We start from the raw sequence: 20,929 nt of genomic DNA, 5'->3' as shown, positions 1-20,929 counted from the left end.
TTCCTGGTTGTGGTACCTGTTAGTGTTTTGGGGATAAACCCCCAAGCAGAGTATGCAGCAGCAGTCAAGCCAGGCAGGCAAATGAGAGAGAGAGTGGGCCCAAGAGTATACACACACTGGAGACAAAAATACTGTTTGTAGTTTTAAAATAGTTATTTAATTCACACAGAGATTAAGAAGTGTCATTCAGTCCATATATCATTATCCAGTATATCCATCCAGTTATCAAGTCCATTAACAGTAAATACAATGTCCTTATCTGCTTGTAAATCTTCTCCTCCCGATACCTTTCTCTCAAAGACAACGCTGAATCTTCAGCTCACCAAGCAAACAGTCTTTGTGTTCAGTTGAAATGGTATCTGGCACAGTAGCCTCCAAAAGCAAGCAGATAGACGTTCCAGCAGGCAGCAGACCAGGAACAGAACCAGGTGCATCCAGAAGCCGGGTCTATTACGTTTCCCTTCCTACCTTTATTACTGCCTGCAACCGCACCCACAATGACATTGCAGTTTCTTGTGCTTAAAGCTACATAGACACTTAATCCTAGGTTTACATATTTATTCAACCCAAACCTGGTTGGTGTATCCATATACCCAACATTCTCCCCTTTTGGGTGATATAAATATGTAATGCCTTTACATTCTAAACCCATATTTTTCACAACTCTCTAGATGCTTAATGGCACCTTGGGCTTTAGTAAAATGATCAGCTACATTGTCCTCCGACATGCAGTATTCCAGCTGTATCAATTTACTCTGTACAGACTGTCTTACATTAAGATACCTCAAATCTGTATGTTTACTTCTCGTTTTAACTGCAATATTAGTGGCCATTTGAATTGCTGCCTGATTATCTTCATGTACAACTACAGGGTAATTTACAGTTATACTCATATCCTTCAACATTTGTTTGTACATACTTAACTCAGTACACAATAAAGATAAACAGGAGAATTCTGCCTCCATAGTAGACAAACTTATATGCTGTTGCCTTATTGACTTCCAGCCTATTAACGTCTTACCCAGCATTATGGCTGTTCCTGAAGTCGACTTTCTAGTATCTCTTTCTGCTGCAAAACTAGCATCTGCATAAGCACTCAATATGAGATCACCTTTTGGTTCTAAATACAGTGCATGGTGTAATGTACCTTTAAGATACCTTAAGATTCTTCTCAATGCTATCCAGTGACATTGAAGCGGATCATTAATGTGTCGTGCCAGCTGATTAATACTAAAAGCAATATCTGGCCTTGACCAATTGCTAATATATGATAAGCTACCAATGAAAGATTGATACAGTTCCTTATCACATTTGGGACTTTGTGTATCCATTTTGCAAATATCCTGACTCATTGGAGTCTTTGCAGGCTTACAAAGTTCCATCTTATAATCTATTAGCAATTTAGATATCTTATCTTCCTGAGATATCCTAAAACCTTTCTGTGTTTTCAGTATATTCAATCCTAGATATCTCTTTATCTCCCCTAATTGCTTGATTTTTATTTTCTTGGCTAATGATGTTATTATTTCATTTGCTTCATCATTAGTTTTAGTTATCAGAGCAATATCATCATAAACAACAATAATAATGATATCTCCCCATTCTTTTCTCTCTTAAATAGACATGGGTCAGCTAAACCAGCTTTAAACCCTATATTGGTCAGTTCCTTTACAATATACTGGTTCCATTCATAGCCCGATTGTTTAAGACCATAGAGGCTCTTCTTTAATAACCAACAATCATTATTATTGTCTCCTTTAAATCCATTAGGCCTTTTCATATACACAGTATGTCTTAGTGGAGCGTGCAAGTAAGCAGTTTCCACATCAAAATGGTTAACTATATATTGCTTGCTTGCTGCCCACACTAATGCTGCCCTTAAAGTTGCTGCTTTCAGACTAGGTGCAAATACTTCATCATAGTCTTTTGCACTTTGTCTAAAGCCTTGGGCTACTAACCTTGCCTTATGGATTGAGTTTCCATCCTTATCAGTCTTTATTTTAAAAATCCATTTGCAGCCAATGGGTTTTTCATTACTAGGTAATCTCACGTTTTCATACACTTTCATATCCTTCAGAGACTTCAATTCTTTATTGATTGCTGCATACCAATTTTCTTTCTCTTTAGAAGGATATCTTCTAATCTCATCCACAGTACTTGGGATTCTATTTTCCTGGCACACTGTATTAGCCTGGTATCTATCAGGCGGTCTAGAAATACGTGTAGTCCTTCTGGGTATTACTGGGCTTGGTTGAGTTACTACCTGTTCCTCATCTTCAGCTATTTCTTCCTCTAGGGGCTGTACTTCTTCCTGTACTTCTTCCTGTACTTCTTTCTTTACATTATTTTTAAAGTTACAGGGATACTTAATGGGATTTCTGTATGATTCAATAATCACCTCGTTATTGTTATCCTGTTCTAACTTATCCCATCCTACGTGCTCTAGAAATTGGGCATTAGCACTACATAACACCTTAGATGTGCCTTTCTCCCAAAATCTATATGCCCTATGGTTAGCTTGATAACCAACAAAGAAAAATTGTTTAGCTCTGTGTTGCCCTTTACGCCTGAGTTGTGTAGGGATATGCACCCATGCTGGTGCACCAAATGTGTGCAGGTAACTCAGATCAGGCTTCCTGCCATGCCACATGGTGAATGGTATTTCACCAGTAGTTGAGTTAACCACATTATTTAATAAATGATTAGCACACATTGTGGCCTCCCCCCACAAAGAATCAGGTAACCCAGAATCAGTTAACATAGTACGGGTCATTGCCTGCAATGTTTGGCCTCGCCTTTCAACATATGCATTGTGCTGTGGTCTGTATGGTGCAGATGTCTTATGAGCTATTCCAGCTGCCTTTAACCTATTCTGGAATTTGCTATTAACAAATTCCATGCCATTATCTGTCACCAGGGTTATAATTTGCCGTTTGGTTTTTCTTTCAGCAAACCTTAACCAATTGAAGAAATGTTGATATGTTTCAGTTTTGCTTTTCATTAGGTAGCAAAACCCATATCTAGAGTAATGGTCCATAATGCTCAGTATATATCGAGCACCCCCCATACTGGGTTTCTTTGGACCAATAATGTCTGCAAATACTACTTCTAAAGGTTCTGTAGTTTTGAAACCATTTAGCCTATTTGCAGGCATTGTTTTACTCTTATCTTCACAACAGACATTACAACGCAAATACTTATCACAGGGTTTTAACCTTATCCCTTCAGATAACTCTACTGTACGTTTTAGCATTTTAAAATTTACATGCCCCAAACGCCTATGCAATAAATGGATACATTCATCATGAGGCTTGATATTATTAAATACAGTTTGTGCCTCCCCTTTCTTACTATCATGTAAGACATACAATGCTCCATTTAAAGCTGCAGTTACCTTTTTGTTATCCCTTTCCAGTATGCACTTATTATTCTTAAATGTAACCACATATCCTAGTTTATCTAATTCTCTTACAGAAAGTAAGTTCATTTTTAACTGTGGTACATATAACATGTTTATATTCTGGTTTAAACATGGACAATATGCAATACCTTCACCCTTGGCCTTGAGATGCCAACCGTTAGCGAGTGATATATGCTGAGAGCTTGTAGACATTTTTATAAACTTTTTCTTATCTCTCGTGATGCAGTGGGATGCTCCACTGTCCACCACCCATAAATCATTCTTCATATCACAATTGCCAAACATGGCCAGTTCAAAGGATTTCTTTGGCTTCTTTACATTCTGGCTTTTTCCTTTTCTGCAGAATCTTGCCAAATGTCCTCTGCCTCCACAATTAAAACACCTTTTAATTGTGTATGCCGTCGAAGATAAATTCTCTTCTTCCGGGTGCTTTACTTTACACAGCTGGTTTCTTTCCAGCCTTGAAGATCATTTCTCTTCTTTATTAGGCTTATCTTCTCTCAGCTGGTCACGTTCAAACCTTCTTCTGGCTTCTTCTAATAGCCTGCCGGTAATCTCAGTTACTGATAAACTGTCTTTTGGCAATACCTCTAATGCAGTCACAAAATCATCATAGCTTCGATCCAAAGAAGACAATATGATGTATACTTGTTGCAACTCATTAAAAATAAGCTCTTTTTCTTGCAATTCTTGAAAAATGCTTTTCATACAGTTTAAATGAGTTAGCATGTCTCCATTCCTCTCAAGATGTGTTCTAAACAGCTTCCGTGTAAGATTGATATGAGCTCCTACACTGTCTCGAACATAAATCTTTTTGAGATTCTCCCAGCAGTCTGCAGCATTTTCCACTCCACGGATATGAATGAGTTGCTGATCAGACAGAGTGAGACCTATGATGCACAAAGCCTGTTCATTCTTTCGTTCATAATCCTGTATCAGTTTATAATCCTCTTCATCATTTGGATTTAAATTAGATACATCTGGTGGGTTTGTTATTATGTTCCACAAACCTTCTCTTCGTAGAAGTAAACTACATTTCATTGACCATGAAACATAGTTTGTTCCATCTAGTCTGGCTATCATGGACAGACTTGGCAAATTTACTTGTGCCATTGCTCTTGTGAAAAATAACTATTTAACAAACAGTTTGTATTTACAGTAATGTGCAACTCCCACCAGCTCTCACTGCTATATCCTGGTTAGTTAGACTGTGCTCACTGCTGGGCCCATAACCAATGTTAGTGTTTTGGGGATAAACCCCCAAGCAGAGTATGCAGCAGCAGTCAAGCCAGGCAGGCAAATGAGAGAGAGAGTGGGCCCAAGAGTATACACACACTGGAGACAAAAACACTGTTTGTAGTTTTAAAATAGTTATTTAATTCACACAGAGATTAAGAAGTGTCATTCAGTCCATATATCATTATCCAGTATATCCATCCAGTTATCAAGTCCATTAACAGTAAATACAATGTCCTTATCTGCTTGTAAATCTTCTCCTCCCGATACCTTTCTCTCAAAGACAACGCTGAATCTTCAGCTCACCAAGCAAACAGTCTTTGTGTTCAGTTGAAATGGTATCTGGCACAGTAGCCTCCAAAAGCAAGCAGATAGACGTTCCAGCAGGCAGCAGACCAGGAACAGAACCAGGTGCATCCAGAAGCCGGGTCTATTACGTTTCCCTTCCTACCTTTATTACTGCCTGCAACCGCACCCACAATGACATTGCAGTTTCTTGTGCTTAAAGCTACATAGACACTTAATCCTAGGTTTACATATTTATTCAACCCAAACCTGGTTGGTGTATCCATATACCCAACAGTACCAACTTGTGAGCTGGGTGCTGTGGGGTGGGAAGTGAGCAGGCCTTGGGAGGAAGGGCCACTCATCTTTGGTGCGAAGCCAATTTGCACTCCTGTAGTATACCTTGGAAAGCAAACAAGTGTGTCCTCTAACACAGTGGTCTCCAACCTTGGCAACTTTAAGACTTATGGACTTCAGCTCCCAGAGTTCCTCAGCCAGCAATTCTGCAATTGCATTGTGGTCTCCTGGCTACTGTAATGACAACAACAATAATAATAATCACTATTGCGGGGGAAAAAGTCTGGTTCACTGATATTCCAATATCAAGTGATGCATGAATTGAAGAAAAACAACTAGAAACAATAACGAAATACTGCAATCTGCAGATTGAAGCTAAGTGATTGTGGAGGATGAAATCAATGGTTGTACCAATAGTAATAGGAGCCCTTGGAACAATACCCAAAGGGTTGCCTAGATACATAGAAATTTTGAACTTATCAGACCTGAATATTCTGACTTTGTAAAAACCACCTTACTTGGAACTGTCTGTATACTCAGATGTTACCTTAACAACTCTTAGGTCCTTGGTTAGGACTTGAACTTTTTAAAGTTTTACCAGTCCCAGACTGTGAATCAAATTGAAGATTAAAATTAGGATGAGGATGATGATAGTTGTCAAAAATGAGAAGGTAAAGATCTTGTAGGACTTTCAAATACAGATGGGATTGTCATTTGGAACACAACCCTGCCAGATATTATAGTTGTCAAAAACCGAAACATATAATTTATTGATATCGCTGTACCAGAAGATGCCAGAGTCAAAGAAAAAGAACTGGAAAAAAATCACAAAATATCATGACCTGCCCATCAAAATTACGTGATTATGGATGAAACATGTAACAGTAATACCCATTGTCATCGGAGTACTTGGTACTATGTCCAAGAATTAAAAAAAATACATCAAGAATTTGCAGGTTCCTACAATAACACCAGTGGAACTGCAAAAAACTGCGCTACTTGGAACATCATACATCTTAAGAAGATACTTGGTTGATACCTAGGATGCTGGCAGCAGCAACCCATATCAACCATCAGCGCTAGTCAATGATATTTGTGATACATTTTTAAATGTTCAGTTGACTGAGTTTCCTGAGTTTCAAACCATGAATAAAAGAGAAATGATGATGATGATGATGATGTCCTGGGGTCATGTGATCCCCTTTCCTAACAAGCAACATATATGGGGAAGCAAGAGTCATTTAAATAACAACCGTGTTACTGACTTAACAGTTCCAGTGATTCACTTAACAACTGTGATAAGAAAGTGTAAGGAGCCTCACCTCCCCAAAAAGGAAAATCACCTGGGGAGCAGTTTCCCCACAATAGGAAGAAAGCTCCTCTGAAATAAAAGCTAATTCTCATCCTCTCGCAAACAGGGAAATAGCCTGAAACAGCTTTTCACAACAAGCTGAGTGCCTGTGAATGAGATACATTTGTATTCAAAGGCAGAATGCTCCATGTGAATTCATATTCAGGATCCAGACAGTTCCATTCATAAGTGCTGCCGGCTACAGCTTTTGCAAGGAGCCAAAACTGAGCAGATTAAGGATACAAAAACAATGACACTTAAGTTTGCACTTCCCCACACAGCCTCAAGGACAGGACATGATCTCTCAGACACAATGGGAGTCAGTCAACTATAATTAGAATACTAACACTCAAGCACAGATTAAAGTGCATACAAGGGACCTGGGTGTTTAAATCATAAAGCCCTAAAACCATATGAAAACCCATCCACTCACCAGCCTGTTTTGTCAGCTATCCTAGAACTGATTATTGCTGGAGTTGCTTCTGATCACCAATAAAGAAAATCTTATTTTCAAGCATCTGGCTTCTCTCTTCATTTGGTGGCACCCTCGTTTCTCCCAGCTGGAGACTCGAGCCAATTCTTCCTACAAAAGGTCATAAAAATGGGGCAAAATTTGCTTAACTGTCTCGCTTAGCAATAGTAATTTGGGGCTCAATTGTGATTGTAAGTCAAAGATTCCCTGTATACCAATCCAGTGGCCTGTCCATCCCATTGTTATGTCTCTAATATTCAAAAAGCCCCCCTTATTCACTGAGGAAGAGCCACCAAGGTCTATGCAGTCTGAAAATGCAATGAAGACATGCCTAGTGGACAACCTATATGTTTCAGATTGTCCAGCATAGCCACCTCCTAATCCATTGCCATGTTGACAATTGCCTTTATCTAAGGAATACCTCCTTATAAAATCTTTGCTTTTCTCTTGGTGCAACATGTATGTGGCCTTATTCTCCATGAAGGCAGTGCAGGTTACCAACATAGTGTTAGGATCTTTACCATCTTTTTGAAGATGTTTATTTGTACACCTCATTTCTCTCTCTCTCTCTTCCATTCTGTCCTCAAGGGAAAGCTTGTTCTATGAGAATCAGGAAAGCTTGTTCTATGAGAATCATTGTATCAGGTACTCGTGCTGATTTATGTCCAGTAGGGAGGATAGCACCGTGATGGAGGCCATGTGATCTTTTTTTTTTAAATTGTTAAAGGACATGAATTCTATCAGACAAAAATAGCAGTAACTATAATGCTAAGCATGACAGGACAAGCAGCAAGTATTTAGCTGTTCCTTTCTCCTTTTCCAAAAGAAAGATATTTATTGTACAATATGTGGCTGCTGAATTTTAATTCTCAAGGCAAACTTAAACACAGAATTAATTTTTTGCCAACAAATCACTTGGCTGACATAGCTATGATGACTCAGGTGCTGATTAGGTTTGCCATAATTGATTTAGTCTGGGTTCAGATGAAACACATAATCATGTCCTGCTTGCACTAGAGATGATACAGCAGAGAGAGCAAAGAGTTGGGGGGGGAACTGAGCTGATGTCAGTCTATGTGGTGATGTCATTGCAATGAGAAATAGATTTGGCCAGTGCTAGGCTTTGCTTATTTAGCTGGAGGTTGAATTAGGCAGGGACCAGGGACAATAGAAAAGCTGGTGCCTTCCTCCTTCCCTCCCCCCTCCCTTCCTTCCTCTCTTTCTGTTTTGAAGTAGCATCCTGACCAGCTAGGAGTAAAAAAGCTCTTTTATTTTCTTGACTCTGGAGCTACCTAAGCTCTTGATTTATGTCAGGAAGGAGATGCCAGCCCATGACATGGACTGTGATGTCTCTTCTCTAGTTGCCTGTGTAGTGGATATAGAGGTATTTACCAACCAAGATGTTAAGGTATGTGCATGCTTTCATTCTGCAGAGCTATTTCTGACAAGGACACTTGCAAGATGACAAGAACGTTTGATGTCCTGCAAAAAAGCAGATCACATTGTCATGATTATTACCATAACAACCAGAATATTAGGAGTCTTGTATGAAAAGATTAGGGAGCTATTTCTTTATCTTGTTTTTAAAATGGATTTGTGATCTAATAAATCTAAGAGTTGCATCACAAATGAAACCCTAATTAAATAGTAAATTCTCAGTTTTCTCAGTCTGATGCCTTACACAAATGACCTGTCTTTTAAAAGTAAATTAAGGAATAAATTGTAAATGCATGTGGATGTATGTTCTCTGAGTACTGTGCTGAAGCTGTGTTGACCTTCAGGTGTTTGTATGTGAATGTATTATTTAACTGAAAAAATATATGTGACTTTGCACTGCATAGGTGATAATGTGAGTGATTCACCTGAGTTAAAGGATTATTTCAGCCAAAGTTGGACAGTTTTACTTTTTTACATACAATTTTGAAAACTTGAACTGCATTACTTTGATTTTATCTTGATTTGTTGTGTACATTAATAATAGTGGTTTTCCCCCAAAAAGTTGCCAAACATCTTAAAAATTAAGAAGAATATTGTGAAAACTATTGGTGTACCTAGTCAGAAAAGCTTTCCTTTTAAGTGATATTTGTAAAGAGCACAATGTATTGCAACTGTCCATCTCACTACAGCAACATAAGGGAAAAGAAAGCTCTGAAGCAGCAGGCAAAAATCATTGCTGCAAATTATTTTATTTTCTGTAAATTATATTGTTTCTGTGGCAGAGGATAGATGAAATATATTATCAGTTTGTTTTTGTTTTTTTAAAAAAACAAGTAAAATTCTGAATACAGTAACAGCTAGTATTTTATATTCACATTAGGAGCATGTGATAAGATGAAACTCTCCAGGGCTCCTGAATTTCTTTCTCTGCATTTGGGGGTTGGAGAAGAACGTGTGTGTGTGTGTGTGTGTGTGTGTGTGTGTGTGTGTGTGTGTGTGAGAGAGAGAGAGAGGGGGGGGGCAGGATGGAGGGAAGGAGAGAGGGAGAGAGAGAGAGAGATGGGGGTTATGCATGCAGTATCTTCTGTTTGATGCAATCTGAGAGTTTGATGTAGTCTGTATAATGTAAAGATTAGAGTGTAATCAAATACTAGAAATATATTGGAATACTTAACAGTATCTCAATCAAAGAGAAGCATCTCAATCAAAGAGAAGCATCTCAATCAATATTTAACTATCGTTTTTCTTTTAAGACAAACCTAGAATCTAAAGCCATGGTCAAAGTCACTGCAGTATATAATGGTACTCCAAATATAGCCAGACTAGGAAAAAGCAAGAGGATGATCACCAGATTCAGTTTTCTGGCAGTTTTCAATGAAATACTTCCTCCTGATGGCAGGGGGTGCTCATTGTTATATATGTGGAAAATGAGTCTCCTTTTCTTAAATTCTTGTTCTCTCACACACAAAAATTGCTCCATTCAGGCTTCTTTCAAAACAAGCCACCAAGGAGAAGGAGTGAACAGCTATAATGTTACTCATATAGTTGATGCCACATAAATGAAGACAGGATGAATGAATGAAGACAGGAAAAAAAAGAAAGAGTTGGAAAATGTTGGGAATGTTTGTTGGTAGCTTATAGCCAGGAGAACTGGGTTTGGATCTTGTAAATCCATTCCAAAGCATAGGTTCAGGGACAAAAGTTGCAGAGATCCACCCAAGGGAAAGAGAGAACTGCAGCAATGATTTCCAAGGAGAACCATTTGGGGTGTCCACATGGACTAGGGGAGACTTTCTTAGCAAAAATACCAGGAGACATTGGGAAGGGGGAAGAAAAAGGAGAGACGGAATTTAGTCTCCATTGCCAGGAAGCTACCAAATTCTTCAAAGGCTGCCATTAGAAAGAGTCCTCTCTACTTTTCATCCGGAGCGCTAGTGGTACTCTTGGGCCTGTGCAGTGAATTTTTTGCCCACTGATAGCTTTTCCCTTTTGACCTCCCCTGTTAGAGAAGCAGAGGACAGACCTCCTTTGCTCCTCCCATTTGTGAAATGATCTAGATAAGATATAATATCTAGAAGCAGCAGTGGCAACTGCTTTGGCTGCTTGCTCATTCTCCTGTGCAGGGAGGTAGAGCAAAGGGCAACAACAGGGTTGAGAAGAGGCAGCGGCGACCCATATCTGCATTTGGGAGGGCAGTTGTTAGGAAAGGAAGGAGAAGCCACTACCAGTACTATTTTACATAGTCAAGTTAATGGGCATGTTGCTGAACACCTCCCCACACCCACCCCAATGGGCAAAATCTTGAACAAATGCAACAGGTGATCTCTCCACCTTTCTCTCTCTCTCTTTCTTTTAAAAAATAGTTTTTTTCACAAGTTATACTGATAAACCGTTTAGATATTGGCAATGAGGCTATACTGCTTCTATTTTACAATTTCAATTTTCTTTGTTAGCAGCATAACTATTATCTATCTATCTATCTATCTATCTATCTATCCATCCATTCATCCATCTGTCCATCCATCCATTTCCATCTATCCTTCCTTCCATCCATCCATCCATTCACCCAGTGGAAGAGTGATGGAGAGAGAGTGGGAAATGATATTTAGTTTAATTTATATTATCTGTTTTGTTCCTCCTATTGCCAAGGAAATCTAAAATGGATTAAAGAAAAAAATCACTCAGTTTATCAAAGTTCTCATGCAAGCGACTGTAACAATAATGGATGATTCATTAGCCATATCATATTTATAATAAAATATATGCCTAACATAATTTATGAATATTACTAAATTCAATGGATTTGTACTGGTACTTCTATAGACAAATTTACAAAATATTAGTGTACCAGTTACAGTAAAAAAATAACTTGTACTATACATTTCTAGAACACTGACATAAAATACATCAAAGCAAATGAAAGAACTACAATGCATTTGATGTAGATTGAATGCCAGTACCCTCCAGAAGAAGAATTATATTGCCCTCATGACTTAGTTGTGGATTTCCTGGAACTAGAATAGGCCTATTGTCTGAACCAGCAAAATTCCTCAATTGTGCTCACATTGAATATAATGGCACAAATCACGAGAAACTATACAATCATGGAACCAGAGCAACTGACTTGAGAGCAGGTCATAAGGTAGAGTGCTACATCAATATTATGGTTTTATTTCTTGCTGTCTTTGATTTTTACCTTTCTACTTTTTTTCTTTCAAATCAAATCTTTATTGTGGTCAAAGACCAGCAGCATTAAAGGGTGGGTTGCAGCCAATCAAAAAGCATAGGAAAAAACATCAGAATCTAAACAATAAATATAAAAAGCCAAAAGATATAAAATAGAAGTGTGTGTGTGTATATATATATATATATATATATATATGTGTGTGTGTGTGTGTGTGTGTGGATCTTTGGTTGTTCGGGTTTTCTCGCGTAAGATTCGAGTATCTAGGGCAACGTTTGATGAAGTCTCATTCATCATCTTCAGGCTTCTGAGTGAGAAGCAAGAGCCGAAGACAGAAGCCTGAAGATGATGAATGAGACTTCATCAAACGTTGCCTAGATACTTCAATCTTACGCGAGAAAACCCAACAACCAAAGATCCATATACAAATACCCGAGAACCTCAGAAAAAATATATATATATATAACAAAATCAAGAATCTTTTAGCTTTTTATAATTACTATTTTTAATCTGGTATATTTAATTGATTGTATTATGCTTCCTTATGCTGGTCTTTGACCATAATAAATATTTGATTTGACCTTGCTGATTTGATTTGATTTGATCTTGCTTTCCACAGACAAATTCTGCTTCCACTCAGCAGCTTTGTCTCTGAGGCAAGGTGACCAAGCATCTCTCCAGTACTGATGGCACGGCTGTTAGGCTTTGCCTTCTCCTTGTGTCAAGGTTGGCTTTAATAAAACTGTCACTCTAACCCACCATTCCTCAAGTGTGCAGTATGGTGTAATTTGCTCTAGAATGTGTTTCTCCTGAAAACAAAGGTGTCAAAGGAATTCATCCCTCCCTTCCTCCCTCATGCTTAATCTCCATGTGCTGATTAAAACAGGGTTCCTCATCTAGGTTGCAATATGGATTTATAGCGTATAAAATTCATACTAAACTTCTGACTTATTTCCTCCCCCTCCCATTGATCATTTCTTTCCCAAACATTTATCATTCTTTGTCTGCTTGGATTGAAAGCCAACACCTGAGCTTAAACTGAGATTTTAAAGAGAGGAGCAGCATGTTTTCTTCTCAGCAACTTCATTCTGCGGGTGATTGCTAGATGACCACTAAAAGTGAAAACAAAAGGAAGGGTGAAAAATGCCTCTCTCTTTTGCTACAGGTGAGAAGCATGCCTATTTCACAAGAAAATTTGGAACATTTTAGTCTCTTTCCAGCAAGGAGGCCTGCATGTTCTTCTCTTGGTATTATTTTGTGTTTCTTATTGATGCTATGCACTGGCCTGTAATAAGAACTCATTGCCCCATTCCAGGAATCCATAGAGAGGATTCTTTGGTCAAGCATATCAACATGGCAATCTGCTTTTATACACTTTCCCAACACCATGGACAAAGTTATGGCTACTGTCTTCTGCTACAAATTCCAGTTCCTTGTCTTGAAGGGATTTTATAATTCGACTTCAACAAACTTCAAAAGTGTAATCATATCTTCAGGGATGGTCAATGACATCAGAGTAGTGAGCACAAACAGGAAACTGAAGCCCTGTCTTTTTTGTATATTTTAAATGCATGTCTGAAAGGAATGGGTCTTCAATTCCTGGTCTTGTCCACCATTCTGACTCTTGCTAGGGTCATCCCTGATCTTATGTCATCAGCAAAGTCTTACTTCACATTCTCAGCTCTGAAGAGGAATGAGGCTTTATAATCTAGCAAAATTGCCCAAACTGGCATGGAATAATCTTTCTGGTCTAGCTTCCTGCTCCCAGTACAGAATTGGTACTTCTAGGCACCAATTCCACCCGCGCTTTCTACAATTTTGTAAACAACAAACTAAAAGACTCAAGGTTCATCCCACCTCTGAAAGGACCTAATGGTAAAGACTGTAATGATGACACTATTAAAGCCAACCTCTTTAACACAGTCTTTGGCTCACTATTTGTAAACAGCAATGGATCATGCCCAATATTTCCTAGTTGAACCACGGATAACTACAATGATCTAATACATATCAATTTTACAGAAGACAATGTTGAAAAAGCACTATGCAGTCTAAAACCATCTCTATCTATTGGACCAGACGGAATATGTGCCTACTTCTTTAAAAAGCTATCCACTGCCATAGCTGAACCTCTAAGCATAATCTTTGAAAAATCTTTCAGGACCAGTCCTTGCCAAAACTATGGTCACAAGCCACGGTCATGCCCATCTTCAAACAGGGAGACCCCAGCCTAGTTGAAAATTACAGACCAATCTCTTTATGCTGCGTCACCTGTAAAGTCATGAAATCAATTATTAATCAATCTATCATCCTCCAGTTAGAAACAAACAACCTACTCTCTAATAAACAATTTGGTTTCAGGAAAAAAACTATCATGTATTCTGCAACTCTTACACTGCAAAAACATATGGACTACACAACTCAATCAGGGCAAAGCAATAGATGCAATCTACATAGACTTCTGTAAAGCCTTTGATTCAGTGGTACACAACAAACTGCTCCTAAAACTAAAATCTTATGGTATCTCTGGACACCTGCATAACTGGATAGAAGCATTCCTGTCAAACAGGCAACAAATGGTCAAAATTGGGAGCGTCCTATGAAATCCTGTACTTGTCAACAGTGGTGTCCTCCAAGGCAGTGTTCTAGAACCAACTCTTTTCATACTCTACATAAATGACCTCTGTGATGATATCAAGAGCAACTGCGTTCTCTTCGCTGATGTTGTAAAGCTATTCAACACCACAGACAATACTGTTACCCTTCAAAAAGACCTTGACTATGTATCAGAATGGTCAAGCAAATGGCAACTTCAAATCTCAACAAATATGTCTTACATATTGGCAAAAAAAATCAGAAAATAAAATACAAACTGAATAGTCAAGACCTTGTTGATGATCCAAACTCTGTCAAGGATCTTGGAGTACTCATCTCTAATGACCTAAGTGCTAGAGCCTACTGTAACTACATAGCCAAAAAGGCTTTAAAGAGTTGTTAACCTAATCTTACGTAGCTTTTTCTCTGGTAATGTAGAGCATACAAAACACTTACTAGACCAATACATGAATACATCTCATCAGTCTGGAACCCATATCAGGTATCTGATATTAACACAGTTGAGAAAGTCCAGAAATATTTCACAAGAAGAGTTCTCCCCGCCTCTACTTGTTGAAGAATACCTTATGCCACCAGACTCGAAATTCTAGACCTAGAAAACCTACAAATACGTTTCCTTCAGTCCGATCTAATATATAAAATCATACATTGCAATGTCCTACCTGTCAATGAATAATTCAGCTTCAACCATAACAACACAAGAACAAACAATAGATACAAACTCAAGGTTAATCGCACCAAACTTGATTGCAGGAAATACAACTTCAGCAAAAGAGGGGTCAATGTCTGGAATACTCTACCTGGCTCTGTGGTTTCTTCCCCAAATCCCAAAAACTTTAACCTTAGACTGTCTACTATTGACCTCACCCCTTTCCTAAGAAGTCTGTAGGGGACATGCATAAGCGCACCAATGTGCCTACCGTCCCAGTCCTATTGTTTCTTTTATTTTTCTTATATGTCTCCATGTATTCATAACTATGTTTTTACTTATACCTATTGTCTTGTAAGCAATTGACAAAAATAAATAAATAAATAAAAAATAAACACCCAGCAAAGCTAATGTATTGTCTTCCACAGGTAGTCCTCATTTAATGACTGCCTTGTTGCAGTGATGAAAAAGTAATTTTGTGACTTGTCCCAGGGGTGGGATTCAACCAGCATTACTACTGGTTTGGTAATTATGTTTTGTGCGCACATGCACGCTTTGCACGCGTGAAATAAAACTAAAGCTGTGCTGCCTAGACAGCTGATAAGCACTATGCGCAGGTGTGGAACACTCGAGAAACGCCTTTTTTCCTGCTTTTTCAACCTCAGTTGTGCCGCACAAAGCAGTTGAGGTTGAAAAAGCAGGAAATAAAGGTCAGGTAAGAGCCCGGGCGGGCGGGTGGGCCAAAACAGCAGCAGACATAGAACCGGTTCTATGTTTGCTGCTCTTCTGAGCTACCGCTTCTGTATTGCCGGCAGAACTGGTAGCATCCCACCCCTGACTAGTCCTCACATTTACTATTTTTTCTGGCCTTTAAAGGAGATAATGGCTGAAGGAAGCACAGACACTTAGCAATCACATCCCATAATAACTAAGTTGGTCCCAATTGTGGTTGCTAAAGGAGAACTACCTATTCAATCAAAGAACACTTGCTCCAGCAAATAACGAGATTGATCCATTGAGCTGACACATTGCAGGTTCCATCAGCCAAGGATTGATATTTGGTGGGTCTCAGGAGATGTGCCTTCTCTGGCATGGCAGCCGCCTTATGGAACATCCTTTCCTCTGAAATTATATTAATTCCATCTCTTTGGATATTCCAAAAAGCTCTCAAAACCTGGTTATGTTATTAGGCCTGGAGTTCCCAGGGTGCTGGAGATTTGCTGAGATGCGTCAATTGTTGAGGTGGCTATTTTTACTTTTCTTATTGCCTCATGTTTCTATTTTGGGTTTTTATATTAATATAGATTTTTACATTTGATATATGCAGTTTTTACACTATTGTTTTACCTGATTGTTGTGTGCACCCAGAGCTGCTTTTGGTTAGATGGGTGGCTATATAATTTTGATTAATATTTAAAAAAATAAATTAAATCTTATTGCTACTTTCTTGCTTCAATTAAAAGTCAACTGCTGTAATAATTGAGAATGCATCTCCTGGTATTAACTACTATTAGGAAGGACTGCTCATTTAGATAGCTGATAATTGACATGTGTTTTTGCTGAAATCCTTACTATTATGCACCACAAATAAATAAAACTTAGCTGAAACAGCATGATGGCTTATGCAAGCAACATTTGCCCTGAACCAAATATTTCCTGGAAGACTGAACTCTGATTTTAGCTGCATGAATTAGGATTCAATCAAGAGCATATTTAAAAGCCCTCTCTGAAAATTTTGTTATTAAAGGTTTATGGCACATAGAATTAAGAATTCTATATACCTTTCCTCTAATGAAACAAATTAGATACAGGATCAAGCCCACAAGTATTCAACATTGGTAAAACCAGTCCAATTTACTCAATTCTCTAGAATATGCAACACAATTTGTCTTAGTTCACTGAATGCCTAATGCACAAACCAAAATTACCTTCTAGCTGTTGATATCAAGACTGTAATATTTCTTTATTTCTGCTAGGCTAAGACAATTATGTGATTCTGTGTCAAGAAATAAATAAGAGTTATTTTCTTCCTGATTTCAGAGCTGAAAAGCCATTTCATTTGTCTCCAAAATTAGATATAAACTACTGTAAAACCAATACCAAGGGCCAGTGTAGTGGTTAAAAGCATCAGGCTGGAAACTGGTAGGTCAGGAGTTTTATGTCTGCTTTAGCCATGAAGCCTTCTGGAGTAGGAGTCACCAACCTTTTGGACCTCGGGGACTACCAAACTCATAATTTTAATTCCCACAGACCAGAGATCCTGGGAAAATCCCCCCAAAAGTCTGTAGGAAAATTTCCCACCCTGTTTTCCTACTGATCGATCATTCTTTATTTGGGATTGCAGGATACCATCTCCAGCTCTGTTCTCAGGGGAAGAGAGAGAGAGATAGAGAGAGAGGGAGGGAAGGAGGGAGGGAGAGACTTTTGGCTTCATGAAAGGAAAGCAGAAGAAGCAGCAGAAGTCTTTCTTTCTCTCACCCAAACTCCACCAGAAATGAGTCTCTGTGAGGCACAGCCTCTTGGAATAGGATGCCTTGCAGGGTCCCAAAGACTAATTTCTGGCAGAGTTTGGTGGAGGGAAAGAAAGACTTTTGCTGCTTTCTTTGCATGCAGCCAAAAGCAGAAGAAGAAAGAAGTGGAAAGAAGCAGCCCAGTGGCCAGGAGAGGCACATGGGGCAAGTTTCCCCCTCTGCACTTTCCCCCCTCCCTTCACTATGTCTTGTTATTCGCAATACAAGCGACACTAGCCTTGTGTTCCCACAGGCCATGTGGGTGGCGCAGCCTGGATTAATTGCTTTGTGGGGTGCTTTGTGGGTGACATTTCTCTGCAGACTACAATTTTTTTTTCGTGGACCACCAGTGGTCCCCAGCCCACTGGTTGGCGACCACTGGTCTGGATAACTTTGGGCCAATTACTCACTCTCAGCCCTAGGAAGGAGGCAATGGCAAACTACTTCTAAATTGCTTCTGAAAAGCTTGCCAACACTCTTTTTGTGTTAGCCAAAACTGTGAAGGTTGGAATCCTTTGCAGTCAATTTAGTTCTTTTCTCTATTTTAGGAATTACCTAATGATAATTACATGTTTATATATAATAAATGGTCATTCATCATTATTAAAATGCCCGATTGTGCAGACAGTGAAATGTCAGCTTTTTGGATCTTTCTGCAATGAACTTTGCATACAGTGGTTCAAGTTCTGTGGTGATTTGCATCTTTTGCACCTATTTATGTATTTATGCAATATGTCATTTGCATAATTCTAAATTTATATTTGTGTAATCTGTTTCACTGATATAATGAACTCATCACATAAATAATGTTGCTTCTGTCATGTGGATCACTGCAATTATATGCTCTTTGATTTATCACACATGGGAATGATCAAACTCCTTTCTGCAACTATATTAAAATTGGGCTTCACTTCATTTAGATGTCTGCAGCTCCTACTTTGCTGTAATATTGATTAATCAGTTTACTAGGTTAAAGAATAGCAATAAAGAGTTTTGCAGTATGTTAAGATTAATATGTTAGCTTCTGTGCCCCATAGCCTACTTTGGCAGATAAAATTAGAAAGAGGAAACAATTAAGGCAGAAGGAAATGTAATACAGAAGATACAAACAGAATTATTTTCTGATGTAATTATTTATGATTAAGTACAGGACAGGTATTCTTGCACTAGACAACTTAATACATATATCTATGGAGATTCTCAGCAGTCCAGGTCATGATTGTCCCAAAGGTGCTTTCTTTCAAAAGGTAACTGGTCATCCTTGCCTTGCTAGAAGACCTTTTGCTTCTCATCCAAGAAACTTCTTCAGTTCTGACTGAATGGTGGAGAATGGAAGGATTGATATTCCTTGTAGTGATGAGGTTGTTAGCCCTCTTTGGGAGAATCATTGAGGTCACTTGGAGGTTTATCTGTGCCCTTAGGGTCACTTCAAGGTTGACTCAGCCTTCCATCCTTCTGAGGTTGGTAAAATGAGGACCCAGATTGTTGGGGGCAATATGCTGACTCTGTAAACCACTTAGAGAGGGCTATAAAGCACTGTAAAGCGGTATATAAGTCTAAGTGCTATTGCTATAATACATACCATGTGATAAGAATCTATGATCTACTCACCCATGTTAGAAAGTCTGTGACACACAGTTTTGTAAATAGCTATTGTTGAAAAGGTTGTATTGTTCCCATTTGCTCCCTTGAGCACTGATGGTGCAGTGGTTAGAATATAGTATTGCAGGAAAACTCCGGCCATAGGCTGGAGTTTGATCCTGATGGACTCAAGATTGACTCAACATTCCATCCTTCAGATGTCAGTAAAATGAGAACCCAGATTGTTGAGGGCAACATGCTAACTCTATAAACCGCTTAGAGAGGGCTGTAAAGCACTGTGAAGTGGCATATACCAGTAAGTCTAAGTGCTATTGCCATTACTCCCATTTGTATATTGTATGACCATGACAATGTTTTCTAGTCCTTTGAGATATGATTACTTTGAGCCCTGGGAAAGAGGCAAGGGCAAACCACCTCTGAAAAACCTTGCTAAGAAAACTGCAGAGACTCACCTAGGGTCAAAAGGCACGCAGAGATACACACAAGTAGGATACTGTACCATGTACCAAAAGTACCATGTCATCGACACAAGTTCCTTGCCCAAGACAGCCACTATTTTTAGATGACCTATAGTTTCAGTCTGCCTGTCAACTCACTACTCAAGCTGGCTGAAGTTGGATTGATGTTAGGAACATTTTCCATCCAAAATGGAAGATTTCCTAAGGAGACATTCAGTGTGACTTGGGAGTGTTTGGGGGAGAGTTGTCGATCTGCTAGGCTCTAACTGATCCAAAGCACAACTTTCCCCTCCTATCTTCCTTTGGGGTGGGGAAATCTATGCTTCAGTAGCTATTCACGTCCAGGCCAACCAGAAGAAATTGACCCTTGCTGGTTTAACTCTTTCCTTTTCTTTATTTTTCTTGTGATTCAGTGATGGATATTGACCTTTGGCAAGCAGGTATGCAAAAGTGCCACCAACAACAGATTGATGTGATGGGGATTCTTGGGCACAAAGGATGCAATAAGAATATGAATTAGATCGTGAAAATATGTGAAAAGTTTATCAGTCCCTTGGAAGGCAGTGAGATTGGAGTGAAAATGAGTAAAATAAATTGCAAGGACGGGATTAGAATTAATTCAGATTATGCAGTTCCAAAATCTTGTATGGCTTTTTAGCATAATCACAGTAAACTATTCCTCAACCCTCACCCTCACCCCACTTGTCAGATTGATATATGTGTTGATTATTGTTTTACTACATGTACTTTCTTTATATGGTTTCATATTATGTATGAATTTGTGTACTATGATATAAAATCAATAAAGGAAAGAGTGTGGGTATATAAAGATAGTTTAGTCCTAAAATTAAATTCTCATCATTATTTTCTTATATTTATCACATTTACAGGGGTACAATGGACTTTCAGGATAACCAGATAACTTTTTTTACCATTACAGGAGAAATTTGAGAGCTTGTTCCGTGCTTATGATGATTGTGTGACATTTCAACTGTTTAAAAGTTTTCGACGCATAAAAATTAACTTCAACAACCCCAAATCAGCTGCTAATGCTAGAACAGAACTTCATGAAACACAGTTCCAAGGGAAGAAACTAAAGCTTTACTTTGCAAAGGTAAGATTCTTTTTTACCCAAGCATTTTCTTCACCCAGATGCAGGTGAGGTAATTTAAATTTTTGAGCATGTTAATGTCAGACAAGAGACCAGAACTAATCCCTAATGTGTGTATGAGTAAAGTGGACAAAATATGAATCAATCAGAATAGAGCTGAAAGGGACCCTGGGGGGATCTTCTAGTCCAACTCCTACTCAAGCAGGAGATACTATACAATTTGAGACAAGTAGCTGTCCAGCCTCTTCTTTAAAACTTCCATTGATGAAGCACCCACGATTTCTGAAGGCAAGCTGTTCC

The 20,929-nt window shown here is 38.6% G+C and overlaps 1 protein-coding gene across 2 annotated transcripts in view; it reads left to right on the top strand.

Moving 5' to 3' along the window:
- Nucleotides 1-20,929, top strand: part of RCAN2 (regulator of calcineurin 2) — a 37,298-nt gene that overhangs the window by 2,516 nt on the left and 13,853 nt on the right. The window contains exons 1-2 of one of the 2 annotated variants that reach the window (XM_026707619.2): nt 8,156-8,470; nt 20,459-20,632. In XM_026707619.2, coding sequence (XP_026563404.2) covers nt 8,384-8,470; nt 20,459-20,632 — 261 coding nt within the window. In that variant the 5' untranslated portion in view covers nt 8,156-8,383. Of the gene's footprint in view, nt 1-8,155; nt 8,471-20,458; nt 20,633-20,929 lie in introns of those variants that run through there. The other variant, XM_087919417.1, reaches the window with a different exon arrangement.

This window comes from Pseudonaja textilis, chromosome 1 (genome assembly GCF_049901715.1).
Source record: "Pseudonaja textilis isolate UNSWEBS1 chromosome 1, rPseTex1.2, whole genome shotgun sequence".
NCBI lineage: Eukaryota > Metazoa > Chordata > Lepidosauria > Squamata > Elapidae > Pseudonaja > Pseudonaja textilis.
Note: the sequence above shows the minus strand (reverse complement) of the source record. Positions and strands in the feature narration are given on the sequence as shown.